This window comes from Coregonus lavaretus (genome assembly GCF_964263955.1).
Source record: "Coregonus lavaretus genome assembly, chromosome: 8".
Lineage (NCBI taxonomy): Eukaryota > Metazoa > Chordata > Actinopteri > Salmoniformes > Salmonidae > Coregonus > Coregonus lavaretus.
In genome coordinates, this window is record NC_139995.1 from 11,684,795 (window position 1) to 11,698,276 (window position 13,482).

The 13,482-nt window shown below is 43.1% G+C and overlaps 2 protein-coding genes across 3 annotated transcripts in view; both read left to right on the top strand.

The window, feature by feature from the left end:
* LOC311133830 (guanine nucleotide-binding protein G(i) subunit alpha-2-like) overlaps window positions 1-3,276 on the top strand; it is a 209,008-nt gene extending 205,732 nt beyond the window's left edge. Inside the window, exons 7-9 of the mRNA XM_084167424.1 lie at window positions 1,870-2,023; window positions 2,469-2,698; window positions 3,227-3,276. Of these exons, the coding sequence (XP_084023550.1) occupies window positions 1,870-2,023; window positions 2,469-2,659 (345 nt within the window). The 3' untranslated portion in view covers window positions 2,660-2,698; window positions 3,227-3,276. The remainder of the gene's footprint in view (window positions 1-1,869; window positions 2,024-2,468; window positions 2,699-3,226) is intronic.
* A 3,254-nt stretch (window positions 3,277-6,530) lies between these two features.
* On the top strand, window positions 6,531-10,454 carry LOC311133831 (PAK4-inhibitor inka2-like). 2 transcript variants are annotated; one of them, XM_084167425.1, is made up of 3 exons: window positions 6,531-6,940; window positions 7,057-7,107; window positions 9,391-10,454. In XM_084167425.1, the coding sequence occupies exons 2-3, from the start codon at window positions 7,105-7,107 to the stop codon at window positions 10,336-10,338; spliced, it is 951 nt and encodes a 316-aa protein (XP_084023551.1). In that variant the 5' UTR covers window positions 6,531-6,940; window positions 7,057-7,104; the 3' UTR covers window positions 10,339-10,454. The 2 variants fall into 2 exon arrangements, with proteins under 2 accessions (XP_084023551.1, XP_084023552.1); XM_084167426.1 differs by lacking the exon at window positions 7,057-7,107 and having other exon boundaries at window positions 6,578-6,940.
* Window positions 10,455-13,482: the final 3,028 nt, after the last annotated feature.

A 13,482-nucleotide genomic window follows, 5' to 3' on the forward strand; every position in this document is an offset into this window, starting at 1 on the left:
CCTGACCATTATTCCTCCTCCACCAAACTTTACAGTTGGCACTATGCATTGGGGCAGGTAGCGTTTTCCTGGCATCCGCCAAACAGATTCGTCCGTTGGACTGTCAGATGGTGAAGCGTGATTCATCACTCCAGAGAATGTGTTTCCACTGCTCCAGAGTCCAATGGCGGCGAGCTTTACACCACTCTAGCCGACGCTTGGCATTGCGCATGGGGATCTTAGGCTTGTCTGCTGCTGCTCGGCAATGGAAACCCATTTCATGAAGCTCCCGATGAACAGTTCTTGTGCTGACATTGCTTCCAGAGGCAGTTTGGAACTCGGTGGTGAATGTTGCAACCGAGGACAGACGATTGGCCTACCACCTCACGGCTGAGCCATTGCTGCTCCTAGGCATTTCCACTTAATGATAACAGCACTTACAGTTGGAAAGGTGGTATCCTATGACGGTGCCACGTTGAAAGTCACTGAGCTTTTCAGTAAGGCCATTCTACTGCCAATTTTTGTCTATGGAGATTGCATGTAGGAGAGATAGTTAAAAAAAGGGTCAATTCAGGTAGTCTGGGCATCCTTTTGGCTTTGGGGTAGAAGCCTTTCAGGGTCCTGTTAGTTCCAGACTTGGCACATTGGTACCGCTTGCCATGCGGTAGCAGAGAGAACAGTCTGTTGCTTGGGTGGCTGGAGTCTTTGACAATTATTTGGGCCTTCCTCTGACACCACCTCGTATAGAAGTCCTGGATGGCAGGTAGCTCGGCCCCAGTGATGTACTGGGCCATACGCACTACCCTCTGTAGCACCTTGCGGTCAGATGCCAAGCAGTTGCCATACCAGTCAAGATGATGTTGCCAGTCAAGATGCTCTCGATGGTGCAGCTGTATAACTTTTTGAGGATCTGAGGGCCCATGCCAACTCTTTTCAGGCTCCTGAGTGGGAAGAGGAGTTGTCGTGCCCTCTTCACGACTCTGTTGGTTTGTTTGGACCATGATAGGTCTTTAGTGATGTGGACACTGAGGAACTTGAAGCTCTCAACCTGCTCCAATACAGCCCCGTCGATGTGAATGGGGGGAGTGCTCGGCCCTCCGTTCCCTGTAGTCCATGATCATCTCCTTTGTCTTACTGACGTTGAGGGAGAGGTTATTGTCCTGGCACCCCACTGATATACCACTCACACAATATTTACAGTAAGTGTGGGCTGAGGACTTAATAACCTGAAGAGCAGTTAAATCTGCTAAGATATCATCAAATTCCTGTGCAATGATCCATTTGTTTCCTTCACTTTGGTGTGAAGCACCAAATCAATACACCGCTTATGTAAGTACAGGAAAGAATAAGATGGAAAGAGCCATCCTACTTCACAGACACTGCATTTTGTGATCCCACGTTAATTCAATATTCTTGTTAAGCAGTTATAGCTCACTAATTCTTAGGACCAAATAGACCATTGATATATTTCTATGGATGTTATATAGACGTTCACCTGATTTACTTCTTATTGGTCCCTTTTTTCTATGGCACAATAATCCATTTTTATCAGTGTGCGAACAATATGCTTCCTCTCACCATCCCCCTAACACAAAGACACTCTCAGCTTCTCTATCTCTACTACTGCAGTGAGAGAGGAGAAAGCATAGACACATTCACAAAATACATACTGTACCACTAGCCTATACAGCTAGATTTCAAATGTGAGGAGTCACTGCCCCCTGGTGGCAGATTTGATGTTTTATCCTTTGTCCTTGGAGGCGATGTGACCAAGTATTTATCTGTCTGGCTCTGTCTGTCTGCCTGTCTGCCTGTCTGCCTGTCTGCCTGTCTGCCTGCCTGTCTGTCTGTCTGTCTGTCTGTCTGTCTGTCTGTCTGTCTGTCTACCAGAACCGGATGCATGAGAGCATGAAGCTGTTTGACTCCATCTGCAACAACAAGTGGTTCACAGAGACCTCCATCATCCTCTTCCTCAACAAGAAGGATCTGTTTGAGGAGAAGATTACATGCAGCCCCTTGTCTATTTGCTACCCCGAGTACACAGGTAGAGAATCTTACCAATGTATCCCCACTGGGCACAGACATAAATTCAAAGCCTATTCCACGTTTGTTCAACGTAATTTCATTGAAATGATGTGGAAACAACGTTGATTCAACCAGTGTGTGCCCAGTGGGTCTGTAGCACTGCAACATAAAGCAGCTGCAGTGCACTCTGACAGAGAAATCATGTAGTTGTGATTGTTGAGGCTATAGCTACTTCAGCTGCAATAGTAGCTCTAGCCGTTTATTACTGATGGTATCAGCAGCAGTTGAAACAGTGACAGAATATTGGGGGATATTGAGCTTACCAGTGATGATTTCTAAGAGATGTCAACTTATAATTCATTAATAGTGTTTTATCTTGGAATCAATCAATTGTAATGTCTGGCATCTCATCACATGCTATAATGTTTTATTTATTTTTACTATTTTTATCCCTTGCTACTCAGGAGCCAACAAATACGACGAGGCAGCGAGTTATATCCAGACTAAGTTTGAGGACCTGAACAAGAAGAAGGACACGAAGGAGATCTATACCCACTTCACCTGCGCCACCGACACCAAGAATGTCCAGTTTGTCTTTGACGCCGTCACCGACGTCATCATCAAGAACAACCTGAAGGACTGTGGTCTCTTCTAAAGGCGGGGCGAGGGGAGGCAGGCCAGAGGAGGAGCTAAGGTGAGGACAAAGATTAGGGGAAAACCAAACAGCAAATCCAATGCTGATGATATAGCCCATTATCTCTTTTGGGGACTAGATGACCATGTTAAAAAGGACTAGATAGTCAGTATGGTGATAACTAGGGTCCTGTGTTTTGCGCAATCATGTGTCATAGCAAAATGTTTTCCTGTATTTTAAGCCTTATCCAGAAATTAGCATTACACCAAAAACAAACACAATTTTCTGAGGATGGTGCTGGACAGTTTGCTGAAAAATCTTTAAATAAAGGTTAAAATCCAGGCATGTCACATGACTGCACAAAACACAGGGCCCGAGTCATAACTGAGAACATAAATGAGGTATGATTTGTTTTCTGGTGGTTAAGTTGACTCAGCAGTACATCATAGATAAACCCCCTGCATGTCTTACCAGTAAAACGTTTCCCTTACCCATTACCATACATACACAAACTGCACATCTCATATTTAATAAATATTTGCTCAGCCATATCTGGGCTAGCTGACTCTTCATGCCTCTCTTCTCCAGGAGTGCTTGTAGAACGAGCCTGCTGCTTGGGGGATAGAGTGGACAGACAAACCTCCATCACAGACAGACTGTACTGGCCCTGAAAACTCCTGCTTTTCTATATGGAAACAAACATAACAAACTGAGAACTTGGGAGAAAAAGCCTTGCAGAATTATTCCAACGATCACTTATTTTCAACTGTCATGTCCTCCTCTCCCTCTTGTGGTTTTTGTGTTTGTTTGTTTATTTTCGTTATATGTTAGATATTTAATATGATAGGGGTCTCTTTTTTGATTGATATCTGCCAAGTCTGAATTTGATCTCAGATATATTATTTTTTTTCTTCTTTCTTTGTTGTTTATAAGTATTATCCAAGGTTAGAAAAATATAGTTTTATTTTTTTTGATAAATACACTACCAGTCAAAAGTTTGGACACACCTACTAATTCAAGGGTTTTTCTTTTCTTTTTACTGTTTTCTACATTGTAGAATAATAGTGAAGACATCAAAACTATAAAATAACACATATGGAATCATGTAGTAACCAAAAATGTGTTAAACAAATCAAAATATATTTTAGATTTGAGATTCTTCAAAGTAGCCACCCTTTGCCTAGATGACAGCTTTGCACACTCTTGGCATTCTCTCAACCAGCTTCACTAGGAATGCTTTTCCAACAGTCTTGAAGGAGTTCCCATATATGCTGAGCACTTGTTGGCTGCTTTTCCATCACTCTACGGTCCAACTCATCCCAAACCATCTCAATTGGGTTGAGGTCGGGTGATTGTGGAGGCCAGGTCATCTGATGCAGCACTCCATCACTCTCCTTCTTGGTCAAATAGACCTTACACAGCCTGGAGGTGTGTTGGGTCATTGTCCTGTTGAAAAACAAACGATAGTCCCACTAAGCGCAAACCAGATTGGATGGTGTATCGCTGCAGAATGCTGTGGTAGCCATGCTGGTTAAGTATGCCTTGAATTCTAAATAAATCACTGACAGTGTCACCAGCAAAGCACCCCCACACCATCACAACTCCTCCTCCATGCTTCTCACAAAGACACAGTGGTTGGAACCAAAAAGTCCATTGCTCGTGTTTGTTGGCCCAAGCAAGTCTCTTCTTATTATTGGTGTCCTTTAGTAGTGCTTTCTTTGCAGCAATTCGACCATGAAGGCCTGATTCATGCAGTCTACTCTAAACAGTTGATGTTGAGATGTGTCTGTTACTTGAACTCTGTGAAGCATTTATTTGGGCTTCACAACTTATCCTCTGCAGCATAGGTAACTCTGGATCTTCCTTTCCTGTGGCAGTCCTCATGATAGCCAGTTTCATCATAGCGCTTGATGGTTGTTGCGACTGCACTTGAAGAACCTTTCAAAGTTCTTGAAATGTTCCGTATTGACTGACCTTCACGTCTTAAAGTAATGATGGACTGTGGTTTGTCTTTGCTTATTTGAGCTGTTCTTACCATAATATGGACTTGGTCTTTTACCCCCCCCCTACCTTGTCACAACACAACTGATTGGCTCAAACGCATTAAGAAGGAAAGAAATTCCACAAATTAACAAGGCACACCAGTTAATTGAAATGCATTCCAGGTGACTACCTCATGAAGCTGGTTGAGAGAATGCCAATAGTGTGCAAAGCTGCCATCAAGGCAAAGGGTGGCTACTTTGAAGAATGAAATATATCATATATTTTGATATGTTTAACACTTTTTGGGTTACTACATGATTCCATATGTGTTATTTCATAGTTTTGATGTCTTCACTATTATTCTACAATGTAGAACATAGTAAAAATAAAGAAAAACCCTTGAATGAGAAGGTCTGTCCAAACTTTTGACTGGTACTGTACATTCACTTTACTTTAACAGATGTCTGCATTTTATAAAACGTTCAATTGCATAAAGCTTTTTTTAAGGGAAACTAGCATGGAGAGAGAACATGAATTGAGAGGAACATGTTTTTGCTAATATTTACATAACATACCAACAATGTATGCTGTTTCATATCACTTATCATTACGCATGACTGTCCATAGATCATAGCTGTACTTATTTAATCGTCACAATGTAACATTCCTTCGAAAATAATTACAACAAGTAAAAAAAGTATAAATTAGAAGAAAAAAACCTGCACGATTTTTTTAACCAATATTGAATACATATTTTATTTTCATTCAATGTCTTTTGCAGTATGTTTGTGCGTTGATATGTTTACACCTGTTACATCTAGAGACTTGCTTTCTCCATAGTGTGAATTAGGGCTATTTCTACTCCCATACTATTCACACGACTGATAAAGAGGTAACATAATATATCACAATGATGAGAAAGAAATGAACAATGATAGTGTTTTGGTAAATATTTAAAATGCTTTAAAAGTCATACTATTGTTTAATTTAAATAAAGTTTGGATCATCCTCCTGGTGTGTCTCTAGAATAATATGCCTTCTCTACAGATTCCACTGTAAGAATGTCATTTTGAACATGGAATAGCAATGCTAATCACATTTCATTAGGGTCTTAAAGGTAAGTAGAACATCTCCATAAGGTAAACATTGCACATCCATCCTAATGTACACAAATGTAAATGAAAATGTACCAACAACGCTTCATTCCCCAATTACATGGAGTATTCATATACATGAGGAACAGACAATGGAGGTTGATGTACATGATCTGCCTAAGCCTATACAGACTATTATGTGCAGTCTTGCTCATTCCAATAAATTGATTTGGGACAAGGTAACAGTTCAGCTCCAGCATTTGCACTGTAAAACTTCCATTAAGTAAAGAATGCCGCGAATGGTGTAGGCATTGGGACAACAATGGACTCCTAACAGCCCAGGGTACCATGCACTCAGGTAAATCAGGGAGTGGAATAGGATGGGGGTAGTTTGAGTGTTCAAGCTGTGTGCCATTCCATGGTTCCAGGAAAATCCATCAGGTGGTGCTACAAGCCCCTATACGCTTCAAATCAAATGTAGCCTAACTGCAACCACATGAGAAGAGCCATTTATTCACTGTGTTAGAAATACAGGTTTTTCTTATTATTTCTCTATAGTGACCTTTTTCAACAAAGCATCATGAGCGTTTTGCGGCAACTTTGAACTAAAAGTTGCACATAGGTCAAGAAGCCTAAATCCAAAACTGTCTGTAGGCCTTTGTAGGCTAATAGCCTTTTATTATAGAAAAAACATCAAACAATATAGTTAGGTACTCCAAACTGTGATAATTAGTCTATGTTAATAGAAAAACCCTGTGCCTAATTGTGGCTGTCGGTTGCAGTGCGTCTGTGTGCGCCAGAGTGTGCTGTGTGGCATGGTCAGAAAGAAGATTGATAGGCTGGGTGTCTACTTGCCCAGTCTGAGACAAATAATAAGCAACATCGTCTGGTCCATGATTGACACATGACTGAAGTCCCGCCAGTGTAATCCTGGCAATTGTTTTAATTCCGAAATAATAAAGCAGAACTTCTCAGGTGAGGGAAATGTTTTGACGCGATGTTAAGGTGTGGGGTCGTATTTCAGGCGTGTTGCTATTGGCGGATTCTGTGATGCGCGCCGTTGACTGGCTGCGCGGAAAGAGACTGCGCTCACAAAGTACACTGCAAGCCCTACAACCACATGCACTCTTCTGTCTGAGGGGCGTAGAGTGGACATCGGACCTACTGAGGAAGTTGCAACCGTTTGGATTAATTGTTCTATTAGAGGAATCAATTATTCACCGATGTAAGTAGCCTGATCTAGAGAAATGCATCATATAGGCTAGGCTATATAGGCTAGGCAACTTTAGCGCTATATGAGAACATCATTTTGTATGTTGAATTATTCTTGTCTTTTTGCAGGATAAAGTAATCAATTTGTAATTCATACAATCAGAAAAGATAAGAGCAATGGTAAGTTTATTTTGTAACATTAACAGATTGTTATTTTATGTGAAGTGCGTATACATTTCTTCCTAACAGTTGTGCAGAACAGTGTGCACTCCGGAGAGTTTATTATAGTGAGCGGCTGAATGTTGTGGTAAATAAAAACAAATGGTCGGTGCTTATAACTTTATGACCCTCCCATGACAGTTAGACAATACAGATCAGCTGAGAGTAATTGTAGGATATAGGCTACAATTTGTTGGAAAGAATACAAACTCTTGTAATTATTCCTTTTTAACTTTTAGGCGTAAATCAATTTGTTTAACACGCTTTTCTTGAGAAATACGGTCTGGTTTATTGCTTACTTGTTACATAGGCTACTTATTAATTTCTGGCAGATGCAGGTCTGGAAATCAGAATCTATTTTAACTCGTTACTTGCAATACACATATTCATTAGTGCGTTATAAATGTGTTATTGATGATCAATCAATGATCAATAATGTCATAGACATGTCATTATCATTTCTATACATGCTTCCCTCCACCATGTGTGTGGTGTCCTTCCTTCTGAGTCTTTCCTGTAGCACAGATATGGCCTTGGAGCATTATCTCTTACCTCAACCAATGACTGACTGGTGCTCTCTACCAGTGTTTAATAACACCACAGTAATGGAAGGCTGCAGGGTACAGTTTTGCTGCTTTTCAACTGTAACACCAGTGTCACACTATACACTCTTATGTTACACTAGGGAAATTGGGTTTCCATAGCTAGGGCTGACAGTGAGGACTTGTGAAGAGCAGAATCAACTACCTCTGCATCATCAAAACAGTTGCTTTGTGAGAAGGTGTTAAAGTTCATAGTTAACCATTGTTATGTAAATAAAGCTTTAAAGTACCGGTGGCCTGGCTTTGGCCCCAAGTGAGAGCGGGTCCGCCAGAGCCATGAGACACGTGTAGATGGAAACAGAAAAGTCTGAGCCTTTTGGGTAAAACAGTGGGGTAAATCCTGTATGGAAATGTGCAACATATTTATGTGCCCCTTTCAGATTCTCTCCTAGAATTTAGGGCACTATTTCCATCACCCGAGCCGTTCGGCATACTGTATTGAGCTGGATGAGTCAGACCTCCACACTATTGTGAAGGACAATGCACATGGCAGACCGTTCAGTGTTTGATACACCTCCAAGTCCCTGTCTCACTCTGTTTAACAGAGCTCTCTTCTACAGCCAAATGGTTAAGTTTCCACAGCTGTGATAACATCAGGGCATCGTCTCTGCTGATTTGGTCTCCTCACTGTGCCTCCAAACAGCACTCTGGCCTGAGATGGATTAGGGCTGGGAGGTAACACACACATTGGTGGAGTCAGCTTGCTTAACAAGCGTACTACAACACATACAAAGACCTTGGAGGAGTATTACAAATGAAAGTTTAACAAATGACATCATTCTAAAGCTGTTATTTTTTACAGTTGGTGATTTGTTGTACGGGGGGAAATGTTTTTTACACAATAAAAGTCCCTTGCATACAGTAGGCTTTGTTCTGTTAGCCACAATACCAGAGTGAAGGGGATTGATCTTGAAGTGTTGCCTTGTCACCTTTTAACCTTAATGTGATAAGCTGGATTCAGTGGTGGTTCCCAAACCATGAGTCATATCTGGTCGTGAAGACATCCTGAGAATGTTGTTGTGATGTAACTGAATGCTATGGTAACTTGTGTCATTCAGACTGTGTCATTCAGACTTCTATATTTCTGATGATTTGGTGATGACTTTGATATGATTCATACATGGGGTTTCTCACTCCCATTGTGTAATTCCATAACAGTGATGTCATTTCCTGCTGGACAATATGGGCCAATCCCGAAAGGCATCCTAATGTGTAGTAAAGGATGTACACTGCTGAGTGCCTCTAAGATGTATCAGTCTCTAGTTTGTCCAACTTCCTCTCTGACCAAAAGAGGCAGCGAGTGTTTCCCTGTACATCCTGTTCCCACAAGCCATGTTCTAATAAACTCAGAGCATGCCGCTGAGAAGCATCTCCATAAAGTTGCTCTGAGGGTTGGGTGGAATGTCTGACTTGATATGTGGTGGTGGTACGGCTGCAGAGTGATCTCAGCTGGTTAGAATCTTGGTGCAGTGCTGGGGGGGGGGGGGGGGGGGGGGGGTTTAACCTTAACATTCAGTTAAAGTTTCTGTAAAAGTGCTCTGTTACACATTTTGTTCTGAAATGTTCTTAAAACATGAATGGAGGAGTCAGTGTTTAGTCTGTCAGTATCTAACCTGTTATCTCTCTCTCACTGTCTCTCTAGCTGTGTCTGCGGGACTCTGGAGACTGTCTGGTGGACCAGATGCAGTACATGATGAGGTCCCTGCAGGACCTGAAGCACATGAAAAGGCCGCTCAGCGATCCCTCCGGCCGTTCCTACGCCATGACGCGCGCTTGCCAGAAGGGAACGCAGCAGCGGGAGCGCCTGACATGCCTCCGTAGGCCCATCTCTGAGGCCAGTGAGGCCAGCACCTATGACTCAGCTTGCTGCCTGGCCAGCCCCGTGGAGGAGGAAGAAGAGGTGGAGGAGGAAGGGCAGGAGTGGCTAATGCAGAGCTCCCCCAGCAGTGAGAAGAGTCTGGAGTTTGACTCAGGCTACTCAGAGGCGTCCTGGCAGGATGAGGGCGTGGTGCTCAGGAGGACCAGGAACGTACGGGTGTCTAACTCCGCCTGCCTCCGAACCAACCGGGGAGTGGGCCCTGCCGACCGGATCCGGCCCAAGTCCACGTCGGACGCTTGTCTGGAGCGCTGGACGTCGTTTGAGGCAAGCAGCGACCCGGAGGACTGGACCACGTCACTGCTGAGCCGCAGCAGGAACAGACAGCCCCTGGTGCTGGGGGACAACAGCTTCGCTGACCTCATTAAGAACTGGATGGACCTGCCAGAGTGTCCCGAGCCAGCAGAACTCAAGCCCCACGCAGGCCGGCGCCTGGCCAAGGACCTCCTGGTTAACATGAGGAGGAAGCTGGCGGGGATGTCTAAAAGCGTGGAGATGAGGGCCAGACCAGCAGACTCCACAAGGCTCAGTAGGGCCTTGGCGGCCCCGAAACGCATGTCCTGCCCTGTGGGCTTCCAGCCACGCAAACCCTTCTTTCACCAGTCCCACACAGGCCTGCACGAACTAGGAACAGACTTCTACCAGTTCAATGCTCTCATGAAGACAGGCAGCCGACAACCTATCATATGCAATGACATTATCGGGTACATCTGATCTGAGTGATGTTACAGCTATGGACTCCTACCACAGATTAATGTACATTTGTTAAATGCGCTTTATGTTGAAATAATGTTGAAATTGTTACAATAATAAAATGTTTTTCTATTGAAAAGGGAAAAAGTGTTGACTGTAATAATTATTAACTTACAAGATGTATTCTTAAATAACTAATGAAATAATAATGCATGCTTACTTTAGGTTCAGCTCTAAAAAAGGTAGTGACATTCTTGATTACATCTTGGCATAAACACTCTAGCTCATTCTTTAAATTACCTGTCAACTGACCAACATTATGGCAGTAAAAAATCTTGCCTTTGAATACTTGCCTATTTGAATACAAATAACAAGGTAGGCGTTGCTGTATTGTGTTTCTACTACTGTCAGATGGGCAGGTGAAAATGGTCTTTCCAATTGTGGGTTGTTAAGCCCCGTTTATACCTGGTGCTAACATGCATCCTTTGTCCTGATCTTGTCCACATTCTGATTGTGCTCACATTTTTAGAGAGGTGTAAGCGATTCAAATACACTTTGTGATCTGATTGTGATCAGATCTTCCTGACCACCTCCGGAGGTAGTCAGGCACACATTGTGTCTGGATATCAATCAAGTGTAAACAGATCTGGATGGTCAAACTATTTAAATAATCATTATACCGGCCTCTAAAATCATTGGCAGGTAGCACCATTGACTTATGGCATCAGTATTCGTCTTAAAATAAATACATTCATATTATTTTGAATTAATATCTGTCAAATAATTTGCATACAGGGGGGCATTAGCTAATCTGGTCACAGTGGATGGATAAGAGACACATTTTAATACAATGTGAGCAAGACAAAGGAGCTGATCGTAGACTACAGGAAAAGGCGGGGGTGAACAGGCCCCCATTAACATCGACGGTGTCCAAATCACCAACAAACTATCATGGTCCAAACACACCAAGACAGTCGTGAAGAGGGCACGACAACACCTTTTTCCCCTCAGGAGACTGAAAAGATTTGGCATGGGTCCCCAGATCCTCAAAAGGTTATACAGCTGCACCATCGAGAGCATCCTGACCGGTTGCATCACCGCCTGGTATGGCAACTTCTCTGCATCTGAACGTAAGGCGCCACAGAGGGTAGTGCGTACGGCCCAGTACATCACTGGGGTCAAGCTTCCTGCCATCCAGGACCTATATACTAGGCGGTGTCAGAGGAAAGCCCCAAAAATCATCAAATACTCCAGTCACCCAAGTCATAGACTGTTCTCTCTGCTACCACACAGCAAGCGGTACCGGAGCGCCAAGTCTAGTACCAAAAGGCTCCTTAACAGCTTCTACCCCCAAGCCATAAAACTGCTGAACAACTAATCAAATGGCCACCCAGACTATTTACATTGACCACCCTCCCAACCTGTATTTAGCCTCGTTATTGTTATTTTACTGTATTACATTTTTGTCATTTAGCAGACACTCTTATCCAGAGCGACTTACAGTTAGTGAATGCATACATGTTTTTTTGTTTGTTGTTCATACTGGCCTCCCGTGGGAAACAAACCCACATCCCTGCCGGCCAAACCCTCCCCTAACTTGGACGATGCTGGACCAATTGTGCGCCGCCCATGGGTCTCCTGGTCACAGCCAGCTGCAACAGAGCCTGGACTTGAACCAGGATCTCTAGTGACACAGCTAGCACTGCGATGCAGTTCCTTAGACCACTGCGCCACTCGGGAGTATTACTTTTTTATTTTTATTTTTTACTTTAGTTTATTTGGTAAATATTTTCTTAACCCTTTTTTGAACTGCATTGTTGGTTAAGGGCTTGTAAGTAAGCATTTCACGGTAAGGTCTACACCTGTTGTATTCGGCGCATGTGACAAATAATGTTTGATTTGAGATGCAACAAACCTTGATCAGATAGGGATTGGATCATATTGATCAGATCACGAAACTCACATGTGAAAACAGTCATATACATGTATAGTGTTTAATGTAGCCACACACTTAGGGCTATTCAGTCTGTATCACTGAAGCGCTATAAATGTAAAGGTAATTTCCTATTAAGACGACATCTGCAGCATTTACCGTGAATGCAATCTCCGCTAATGCGGGAACATTGCCTTTAAATTGAAATTACTCTGTAACGCTGAATTTCCGCGATACGGATTGAATAGAGCCTTTAAATAGCTTAAAAAGATTGTATTACATTTACAACATGAACACATCAAATTAACTTACTGTACTTAGTTTAATCTACAATCAAAAGGAAGAAGCAGAGGATGCACTGACACATTTTTTTCTCAATCAGTCACCTAATGAACAAAATCTAATCAAATCCCTAAACATAGGCCTATGTAGCAAAGTAGTGTATTTCAGAATAGATCTACAAATATATCCTTCTATCCAGTTGAGGGCTTGATTTTAAAGAGATTACTCCATGTGTATGTGAGACTTAGTGCTAGGTAGGTCTCCACAGAGAGAGACTGATCTCAGATCCCAGAGGGAGAGAGAGCAGGACAGAGATGTTTACCTCTGAGGACAGAGAGGAAGACCTGCTCACAGCCTTCAGCTGCATGGGCTTGATGAGCTCATGGCCCTCCCTGGGAGGGGTGGGGTGTGTGTATGTGTGTGTGTGTGTGTGTGTGTGTGTGTGTGTGTGTGTGTGTGGTGGGGGGGGGTGACTGGGACTGGGACTGGGCAGCTGTGTCCAGATGGTAAGAGATTCAGTGAGCCTCAAACCACCCGACCCTCAATATTCCAACGCAAAGCTGACCAGGGGGCCGGGGCTCTGACTAGGTCTCATTCTCATGTTTAGCCTGACCTGAATTAGACGCGGGAACCAATCCAGCAGACTCCAGCCCAACCCAGCAGGCCAGGGCCAACTCATCTAATCCATATGCCCTGGCATACACTCACAGCACAACTTCCCAAACACAGTCAAGACCTGCATGCAAATCTGATGATGTTTGCAAACATTAACTCAGCATCTGTCACTTGGCATTACCCAAGGTCCAAGTTGATAAGAACAGATAATGAAGTAGTCAAGGCTTGCCAGGGCAGAGGCCAGAAGGAGATGCATCTCTCTAAATCACGCTCTAGCAGAGAGATCCACTTCTACCGCTTCAATCACTAAATGGGTTTATTTTTGGACAGTTTAG